This window comes from Saccostrea cucullata, unplaced genomic scaffold, assembly GCF_032062105.1.
Source record: "Saccostrea cucullata isolate Sc308-1 unplaced genomic scaffold, CSIRO_AGI_Scuc_v1 ctg17781, whole genome shotgun sequence".
NCBI classification, from domain to species: domain Eukaryota; kingdom Metazoa; phylum Mollusca; class Bivalvia; order Ostreida; family Ostreidae; genus Saccostrea; species Saccostrea cuccullata.
The window spans coordinates 1-10,958 of NW_026930166.1; the positions used below are offsets into that span (position 1 = coordinate 1).

The following is a 10,958-nucleotide window of genomic DNA, read 5'->3' on the forward strand; positions in this document are numbered from 1 at the left end:
GATCTTGAATAATCACTTGCATCATTGATAGAAATAAAGAGCATTACTGAAATTGAAGTATACGACAAAGAATAATTAACAAGCAGACAGGTTTATTTGGTAGGAAGTTTTCAGGTCTTTATCTCCAACGTTTGATTCAAAATCACATTATGTGCACATCATCTTCATGTTGAAAGATCTCTTTGCCATCTCTCTGAAAGACCGAGGAAACTCCTCTGATTTGACCAAGGCATGATCAGTTTCAAAATGTATTCTGTCCCGACTCCTGTAACAAATTAAAAAAAAAAGTTTTGAATATGTATTTGTAATCAGATAATTCAGTGTATACAGAAATCTACAATTGACACATTGATATAACTTTCCTTTTATAATATTGTTAAAAAGTCTTTATGAAGCATATCACATTTATTATATTATATATGTTATATTTTGTAATACTTGTTGTTAAATGGTTTGGTGAAGTCAGTGTATTATGACTGAAAAATTGAAGCCTTGTACTAAACAATCATGGTTAATCAATTATAAATTTTAAAAAATAGCATAATTAATCATTAATTTATCAAATGCATGAAGTATCCTTTTTTAGTTTCTATTGTTAGGGTTGTTAAGAGAAAGGGCATGTTGAACTGAAAACTTACTTCAGAGAAAAAACCCTGGGGCAAGGTGTTTATGTACATGGGCTTGTTTGTATGTTATTAAATATCCCTCTCAAGAATTTCTCTTTCGTATGGAGATGCCACCACTTGCTGGTAGACGTATGCATATTTTTTTCTATACTCTGCACTTACGGCTATTGGGCTGTGAGGGATCTTTTTCATACCAGCACCTACTGCGACAAGGGAGCTTAATTGGTTTATATAAGTATAATATAAGATAAGATATTTTTATCGTGTCTCATCAGAAGGACAAGTCATTTTTCACTGGATATGTTTAACCCCCATTCAAAAAAAAACAAAAAAAAAAAAAACAAACAAACAAACAAAGAACCCCCCTTCCAAAAAAAAAAAAAAAACCCAAAGCAAAACAAAACATATCATCAATTTTAAATAAGTAGCTTGATGAAACAAATAAATCAAATGAGTAAAAGATGAATTACTGAAGAATAATTTTAGCCAAATGTTAAATTTCTTAAATTTTCGAAATTGAAAAATTTTTTCCATAGCGGGCGATTGTTTTTGCCTTGTACACACTCCTTCTTTAAATAATTTGAAATTTACCAGGGAAAAAGTCAGAAATGTTAATAAAATACAATAAAGAGTTTCCTGAACACATATGACTCATGTTATGTGACATATTCCATTTTCTGATCCTTGTTTGTAATTTTGTCAGTTCACTTTTATTTTCTTAATTAAAAAAAAAAAACATTGAAGAAAATAAAAAATAATATTAATAACATCTCAAGCCCTAAGATTTGTTTTTTTTTTGGAATAATCAATTGATTTTTTCGAAATAAAGGAGCTGTGACGTCGAAAAGGATTGGAATAAACGACAATGGTACTAGTAAGACGAACAGCTATGAAAGGGAAATGCCGCCAAAGTATTTCTATCTTTCTTTTATTCTTAATCTACCTACTTCTTTGTTCTTTGTTATTTGTGTAACTATATGTCACTTTATTGTTTTAATTTTTTTAAAAATACATTCCGCTTTGAACTTGTCTCATTCTTCATTTTGCCCTTACTTCAATGTTGCTTTATTCTTGTAAGTTCATTTTACTGTCTTTTAAATTGATAGGGTTTCTTAAATAATAATTATGATAATCTCTATTTCAAAGGTTAATTCAGTCACACAAACAATGACGCATATTCAATGAAGGCGAATTCAGTGCGGCATTATAACGTGGTAGGGTGTTTGCTACGAGTGTATGTAAAATTAGGCATGCAGATCCGGGCGGGGTTTATTCGATATTTTTTTTTCAATTTTTTGCCTCAATACTTTATCAATCAAATTTTCAAATGATGTTTGTTAAATGTTCAGGCACGTACACGTACTTGATGCAAGCCGTTCCCTAGGAGATGTGGTTAGATGTTTTTATTTATAATTTTCCGCAGGAAGTCTGACTTCCCCCACGGGTAGTCTCAGAGGTAGGTAGTCTTCCAGGTAGGGATTCTACTATATATAGTCAGTTACACCCTTTCATAACAAAACTCCCCCGAATACTTCTTTTTGTAATCCAAAATGATATTCCAAAATGTAAGTAGCATATTTCAATGAACCTGCGTCAGGAACTATTCGCAAGTACTTGAAAACAAAAATTCCTTCTGTAATTCCAATACACCAGTTATTAAGAGGCAGTCAAGACGATTTATATGACTAAGAAAGAACGACTTATGTACAAGACACGATGTAGTTACGATATCAACATATTACTTCTTTTATTGTTAACTACAATGTTTCTCAATACTTGTGTATCTATTACAATATTTCCCGTTTTAAGAAAAATTTCACACTGTCAATATCTGCACGATATCGAATCAGGTTTGTTCAAATATATATGGTTTCCATCCTTAATATTGTTTTCACAAGTGTTACTTAAAACTAAAATCGATACGATATTGCCATGGTATTGTCTATATCGACGACATCGACATAGCTCAAAGTCTCATATATGGTACTAAGTATTTCCAATAAATAGTGCTGATCACAATTGATAACGATACTTTATCTAAATAATATTGTTAATATTGTCGATATCAACATCGAATTAGTTCTTGAACACGTATGAAGGAAACTATAAAAAGTAGGTAAAAATTTAAAATTATCAGAGCTTACATTTAATTATTGAACACAGAAGCGATTTGAAAATACTCAAAAACCAAACAGCCTCTTTAAAACTAGAATAAAGACTGATCATTCTACTATAATGCACCTTGATCCTTGTTCTTTAACCTTTCGATGATTAGATGATAATTATGAGAGGATACATGTATGTAGGATAATAGATAAATCCATCACGAATTTCTTCTTCAAATTATTTATTTTGCAACGTTAAATCAATTTGACTTTGCACTTTATTAATCAATATCATGAGTCGAGTTCAAAACGATAACCTTATTTTTTGCTTTATAAATGGAAGTAAGATATCGAATGTATAAAGGTACAGGAGCTTCAATACAAAACAAAAGGTTACTATTTGAAGGAATCCTTTAAGATTTAGCAGAAGGAGTGAGTATCCAATTTAGCTACATTTTTTCCGTGTATCATTTAAATTGGACCAAGTAGAACCATACATAAATATACACATTTTTGTGTTCACTGTAATAAGCAATTTTATCAGAGTCTGACACATCTGTTTCATACTTGGGTGTTTTACTTGAAGAAAACGTTAATGGTAATCTAACAACCAAGCTCTATGATAAACGTGATACTTTTCCTATCGTCATTTTCCCTTACTTAAGCAGCAATATACATTCATCACCTGCATACGGAGTTTATATATCTCAGTAAATTCGATACGCAAGAGCATGCTTTACGTATGAAGAATTTCTAAAACCAGGTATATTATTGACAAACAAGTTGATGAAACAAAAATTTCAGCTGACTCCTTTAAAGTCATCATTTTGTAAGTTCTATGGTCGGTACAATGGCCTTGTCAGAAAATACAATTTATCATTGAGTCAAATGCAGACTGATGTTTTTCAAACTTATTGTTAGTCCATTATTTATACATTGTATCAACGACGGCTTTTTCCGTTTTTCACAATCTTGACAAAGAGCACACGGCGGATGTGATCGGTCGGAAGGGGATGCTCACTTCTCCAAAACATCTTATCCCACCTCTAGTATTTTGGAGGTCTGTGTTTGTTCTGCTTCTGTTTTGTATTTTGACTTTTGATTTTGAATATTGTACGTTATCTATATGTGTTTCATCAATAAAATGAAGCATAGATTGAATTTTTAAAAAAGTAATCCGATTATGTATACCAATTGCTGGTAAACATGGATTCTGCATTGTATTTCTGAACAGGTGTGCAATAGATATGGCTTCAACTTGGGGACAGGATGTTATTTTATGTAATCTGTGTCCAAATCCTGTGGAACATCACTGCAATCTTTGTCATGTGAATCTCTGTCCCTCTTGCATACCACAACACATGGCTGACAAATCAAGAAGGCATGAAGTTGTTGAGTACACTTCGCAAAAAAGGCATACCGTTGTTCCTCCCTCATGTTCCACGCACAAGAACAACATATGTGAGACATATTGTCTAGATTGCAAAATACAAACATGTACACAATGCATTGTGGGTTCCCATAAGAAACATGACTTTACTGAAATCAGTACTTTTCTTCAAAACCAGAAACAACAAATTCTGAATGACACAGATGAACTCGAAAATACAATACTTCCAATTTACAGAAATAACAACCAAGCCACAATTTTAAAGGAGTCTGAAAATGTTTGCTCAGCTATAGAAAAACAAGAGCACGAAATTACGAAAGCAGTACATGAAATAAGCATGAAACTCCAATTTGAAGTCAAAAGATTGACCGAGAAATCTATAGAAAAGAAAAAGGATAACGGGGCAAACAAAACTGTACAAGAGCTAAATGAAATCATTAAAAAAAACAAATGTATTTTAAGGAATAATGATGGAAAAGCCATGATTAACTATCATTCAAGAAATAAGGATTTTCGTAAAGGCCCAGAATGTTCCAAACTTTCTTTACCGAAGCTGTTACCTGGTATTGTTCAAAGAGACCAAATTTTGGATATGCTTGGTTTTCTCCAGATTGGCGATGAAGAAAGCAAAAAAGCTGAAATGCTTAAAGTAATGGATGAGCCTGTTATACTAAGCACAATACAATGCCAAATCGTTCAGAAGCACCTCTCGAGAGTTATATGCATTGGGAAGGATAGAATCTTGATCAGTGGAAAAGATAGATCAATCACACTTATATATAGGACTGGATTCACTCTGAAAACAATTCTTACAGATGGTATAGTAATAGCATTAACTGTTAATTTGCAACAGGAACCAGTATTTTCTTTAAGTTCATTAATTCGTAAAAACACAGATGTATATGTTTATAGTAAGGGAAAGGTAGAGGTTTTGATTAGCACACCTGACTGGTTTCCTGTTGGTCTCTGTTACACAGGAAATGGAGATCTACTAGTGAGCATGCGCTCAGTGGATGGGACACAGAGCAGGGTAGTGAAATATGCATCAAGAACAGAAATTCAGAATTTCCAGAATGATAGTCAAGGACAGCCTTTGTTTTCTACTGGTGTTGAAAGTATGCTTCTCCTGACTGAGAATGGCAATGGTGACATCTGTGTTGCTGACTGTGCAGGTGAGGCAGTTGTTGTCGTAGATTCTTTTGGAAAATTAAGATTCAAGTATGAAGGCAAACTCTCCAAGCAGTCAGATTTCAAACAGTGTGATCCATCACCTGTGATCTTCTCTGGTGAAGCACTATTTAAACGTGGTGAGAATGCCATAAAATTAGAGCACACAGCATTTAGACCATATCACATTGTTACCGATGTCAAAAATCAAATACTGATAAGCGAATGCACAACCAACATTATCCACATTATAAACAGTGATGGCGAGTTTGTCTGTTATTTAGAACATCCATGTAACGGAGGATTGAGCATTGGTACTGACAATAACATAGTTGTCGGAGATGTACTTACTGGAAAAATTCAAATTTTGAAATACCTAGAGTGATATGATCTTGCTGAAAAGTAAGAAATAATGCAACTAAAGCCCAAGTCTTTATACAACTTATGTAGTTTGTCCAAAATCGTATAAACACCTGAACTCATTCACAATAACATTATTTTGAATTGTGTTCACATTTGCCTCACGATCATCTTTTTTCTTTTTAATATATTTTTAGCCGCGGAAGAGTTAGCATTGAACCGTGAATTATATCAAAACAAATCTAGTTCTACAGAGATGACAGAACACCCAATGAAGATGTTATTCAAACAAAATAGTATATTTACATGTGGAATGGGTTACAGAAGACACGAATTTTATTTAAAAAGATATTTTAACTTGGAATCAGTAAAGGGAAAATCAGAATTTCGAGAAAGAATTAGGATGATTATGATGACAATTTTCTGAGGAGAACTAAAGAATCTTATTTAGTTCCTCCATAACGCTTTTTCATCAGATCGAAGGAATAGTGGCGTTCCGTGCGGCAAACTTTTTATATTGAATATGAAATACATTTATAAATCACAAATTTTAGAAATGGAATTACTATTAACAGTCTATTTGTCAATCAATTCAACTGATTTGCGGAATGATCATCGTCTTTTTCGAGACATAATGCTTATTATGGAAACCTAAAATGATATTTATTCACAGGGGAAAAGAACTTTATTTTCAAACAGAGAGTTTGAATTTTATTATTAGATGTGTGTGTCTTATTAGAAAAACCAATGAATGAAATATCTTTCATGAAATACAGTTGGATACATATTTGATACAATAATGATGACAAGATTCAAATTCTGTCTAAATCTAGGACTATTTTACTGTGTTTTATATATGATTTTTAGATAATTGATATAATTTTGATTGCATTCTAATTTTTGTGGTATTGTAGCAATGAAAAAACTACATAAAAGGGCGAAAGTTCATTTAACGTATTTCGATAAGAAAAGAAGCTATTTTTCACTTAAATTGAGACACCATCCGTAGCTGCAAAACTATAGCTCTCCGAAAAAAAATATATTGATAGAACGGAGAGCTACAGTGCCAACATTGAAAAATCTGTATATTTATTGCGCTCAAATAAGTGTGCTCGGTTCTGAATTAATTCTTCTAAATTCTTAACTAAGTTGCAAAAAAGCTAGATTTCAACAAAATCCTTAATCAAATCAATTACTTTCGTAGTTTACATCTGTACGAAGCGCGTTGGACCGAATTATCTTGCAAACCAAAATGGCAGAAAAAAAATCAATGATATCAGTTTCAGCGCTAGAAGGGCTATTTAAAACAATTATAAGAAATGTTTTGTTGTGGAAACAATGAAAGAATGTGTTAGGAACTCACGGTTAGTCATATTTTGAGATGGCAGTTTTAAAAACATGGAGAAAAAAAATCGAAAAACCGTGCACTTTTTGTGCGCAATAAAAATACAGTTTTTTTAATGGGTGGCACTGTAGCTCTCCGGTCTATCAATATAACTTTTTTCGGGGAGCTACAGTTCTGCAGCTACACAATCCGTTGCCTGTGTGAATTACTGCGACAGTTCAGATCAGTGTATTAGGATATAATCTTCTTTGATAAGCAGGCGTAAGCTGTTCTCAAGAGAAGTAATATGTCTAAGAAGAATTTGATAAAAAGACACTGCATCTGTCGACAACGCAATGTTATCACTCGATTAGTTGTTAACACTACTGATAATCGGAAGACAGTTTCTGCATTTTATATTTCTTAAGAAAATGTAACATATAACCAAGAAGGGCGTTATCATTGAGAGTTTCTAGTATCAGTTATCAGAATGTAAACTAACCATGTGATTTCATTATCAAAGGTAAACAGTCTGTGCATACAATGCGTGACAGATCTTGACAATTCTTTGCTCGATGAATAATATTCATGTATCATCATGCTTATTCAATTTTTGAATGAAAGAATATAGTATTGTTGTGTTTACAGATTACATGAATGTTATCGGTGTATTAGTTAGGTTAGTGATTGGCATGATAACAAATATGTACCCCCATGACGTCTTAGCTGTTGATCAACTATTTGAAGAGTAAAATTGAAACAGTTTAAGAAATCGTGCTAAAAATATATCAATGGGATTTTAAATGCACATATATTGCACATCCTATGTGATTCTAACATAAAATATTTAAAAATCAGATATGCTAATTTATATTGTCTTTATACCTTATAATGAAGACAGGAAGTGATTTTGAAATCGCTATCAACTTTGTTTGTATATGTCGTTCTTATCAACAAAGTTGCACATACGTTTTGTGCATATTGAGAGCATGTTTTCTTTCGCACTTGAAAAGTGCTGTCAGATTCTTGTAGGAAACATGAATTGAAAAAAATCCTTTGAGTGCATATACGAAAAAAAAGTCATGAGTAAGTGTGGACAGATTATATATGTGAGAGGAGAGTATGATTCTAGCAGCAATTTCAATAGATCAGAGATGTCATTACATTACACATGATTATTTTTAAAAATAAAAATAAATAATTCCGTAGTTTTGAACATTTTTACTATTCTGTAAGGCATATTTTGAAGACAAAAAACGATATCGTCGTAGTGGAGTTTTCTTTTTAGCCGGAAATGCGTTGTCTCTATGGAATGGACGATAATATCAAACGTTTTAACCGTGATTTTTCTGATTTATTTATTTTACATTATAGAAACAAAGTGGGAATTTCCTAAGAAATGCTCAGACTGCTGCCATAATTTCCCCAAAGATCCGATTTTCACTTCATAAATAATAGCAAAAATTACAATTTTAAATTAACAATCTTAACCATCAACCATTATCTCTGCTGAACTTATACAAATTGATTAGTATAATATCATATACTACTAGTATATTGATTTAAATAGTTACATCTTTCAAACACAGATTATTTTGCTATCGTACTTTGTCAACATACAATTTGATTATATTATACTCTATTGATTTAAATACCTGTTACACCTTTCAAACACATATTATTTTTGCTATCCAATCTAGGGAGCCCCTGGCACCCCTAGTGAGGGTTATAATAGGGGGACATCTGCGGATGTAATTTCCCCAAAGTTATTTTGCTATCATGTTTTCATTGAATAAAGTGTTATGAAAAAAAAAATCTCTGCTGAACTAAGGTCATTTTCATAAGAACTGAATGTATCTCCAAGTTTAGATCAAAATGTTGTCATTTCATCCTTATCTTCACCCTCCAGAAATTCTAAGTAGGATTTTGATTCGAGTCCATGAATGAGAATGGTAATTTCTTCATGGCTCCTTTCTCTAAAGCAACTAAAAACGATGAACATTGCTTCTCTATCAGTTGAAGTAATTCAATATTAGAAAATTGAATTACTGAGAAATTTGAAAAAGTACACAAATAACCATCAATGTTAAGAAAAACAATATTATTTGATATGGTCACCCATTTCATGAATTCTAGATTTTCACAGGTGCATCTTAATGTGTTGCTCTTTAAATTCAAATAGAAAAGATTTTCCAGTGATATCACATCTAACATGTCTCTTGTGTCCTTGTCCATCTGGTTATTGGATAAGTCAAGGTGAGTCAAACGAGTCATATGACTGATAGGTATTGTATACTCTCTCAGAGAATTATAACTCAATTTCTAGTTGTTTCAAATTTCTAAATATTTTGGTAGGAAGTCGTACGATTCTGTTTCGGGTAAGGTCTAACGAGTTCACGTTACGGAGATTTTGAAATATTTCACCGTTAATGTCATTTTCTCAATTTTCTCCAAGAGCATTATATGAAAGATCAAGGTAAGAAAGGTTTCTGAAATCTTCGAAAAATCTTGGTGAGATATAGCTACAAAAATTGTTGGAAAGATCCACATAAACCACACTTTGTATGCCTGTAATTGGACCATTCATTTGATATATAATATTGTTTTGCAAGTATACATTGTTCAGACAATAATTGACAAGCAATGCTGACAAAATTAAAACAAAGACGATATGGATGAATGAAAATTTATTGATACAAAACGATCTTTGGATACACAATACCCATAAAATTTCCTTTATATATATATATTTTTACAAGTTTTGTAAGATAAGAAAAGATAATTGAAATTAAGAACATCAAGCAAATGCAGTGTCATATGATATTCATCACATAATGGGGTAACTAAGGCTGTTGGCAATACCACATTGGTTATTTTTATTCTTCGTTATCAATATGTATCCTTTATTTCCCCATGATGTACCCCAGCTGAAAATATATAAATTTCATAATAACAATTCAAAAGCGTATATTATAATAATTTAATATGCAAATATTTCAATAAAAGGATAAGATTTTGGATAGTACAGTGTATTACAAAAACCCCGATATTGTCCTTGTACCTATTTTTAGCAATCCACTATTTTTTACCATCCATAAGACCGTACCCGACTATTACAAGGGGATGATCAACTTTGGATTTACAGTTGGGCTCGTCATATAACCCGCCTTTGTACAATTGAAAGGATCTTTGGGGAGCATGTAATTAAGGTCAGATGAGACGTTCCTCAAAATCTGTTTTGTATATCTTCGTATTGTATGAAAACTATTCAAAATTTTAATTATATTCTGATTTCTAAACCAGTTTCTAAACATTTTTAAAAATCCAAACACTTAAACAGTTGAAATTGGAAAATTATTTTTCTTCCCCAAAGGATTATATAAGAAAAACTACCCCTGGTATCTTGCAGAAATGCCTGGTAAGGTACCTCAATTGTTTGTGAGTAAACATGTTTAAGTAGCAATACTTCATTGACAAACTCTTAGAAAAATTTATCTATTATTAAGGAACGTCTCGTCTGTCCTTAAAGCGGCCGAAATAGGGCCCACGTTAGATACGACATCCATTAAACTTTGTTCAGATTTTGGAAGGTCTTTATAACCCTTAACTGTGGCTACGACTGCACTTTTGTTGAACTTACAAGTTTTTTTCCTTTGGAAAAAGGGGAAAAAAATCAGGGTCAATGTGGCTCATGCTGGGCTTTCTTCACAAAGGGGTCACTCGAGGGTCAACATTTTAAATCCACCAATAAACTGGTTTCCCTTTCCGAGCAAAACTTGGTGGACTGTTTCAAACCGGAAGGTAGGTTTAACTGTAGTGTTGGAAGGATAAGGATATATTATATGTATATCTCAATTAACCAAGTCAAGTCAATATGTTGTTCCTTAATAAATATTTGTACTGTACACCTAAATATAAGACTATAACTGAATGCAGCTTCATACTTTAAAGTTTTAGTTATATGTTATTGTACAATGTATATAATA

At 32.2% G+C, this 10,958-nt stretch overlaps 1 protein-coding gene and 1 long non-coding RNA gene across 2 annotated transcripts; one reads left to right on the forward strand and one right to left on the reverse strand.

Moving 5' to 3' along the window:
- The first annotated feature begins 3,978 nt into the window (after positions 1-3,978).
- Positions 3,979-5,708, forward strand: LOC134283161 (uncharacterized). Its single transcript, XM_062765618.1, has 2 exons — positions 3,979-5,378; positions 5,466-5,708. The coding sequence occupies exons 1-2, from the start codon at positions 3,979-3,981 to the stop codon at positions 5,671-5,673; spliced, it is 1,608 nt and encodes a 535-aa protein (XP_062621602.1). The 3' UTR covers positions 5,674-5,708.
- A 4,040-nt stretch (positions 5,709-9,748) lies between these two features.
- Positions 9,749-10,615, reverse strand: LOC134283160 (uncharacterized). Its single transcript, XR_009995430.1, has 3 exons — positions 10,483-10,615; positions 10,034-10,159; positions 9,749-9,899 (listed from the first exon to the last, which is right to left on the reverse strand). It is a non-coding gene; the product is annotated as an uncharacterized LOC134283160 (long non-coding RNA).
- Positions 10,616-10,958: the final 343 nt, after the last annotated feature.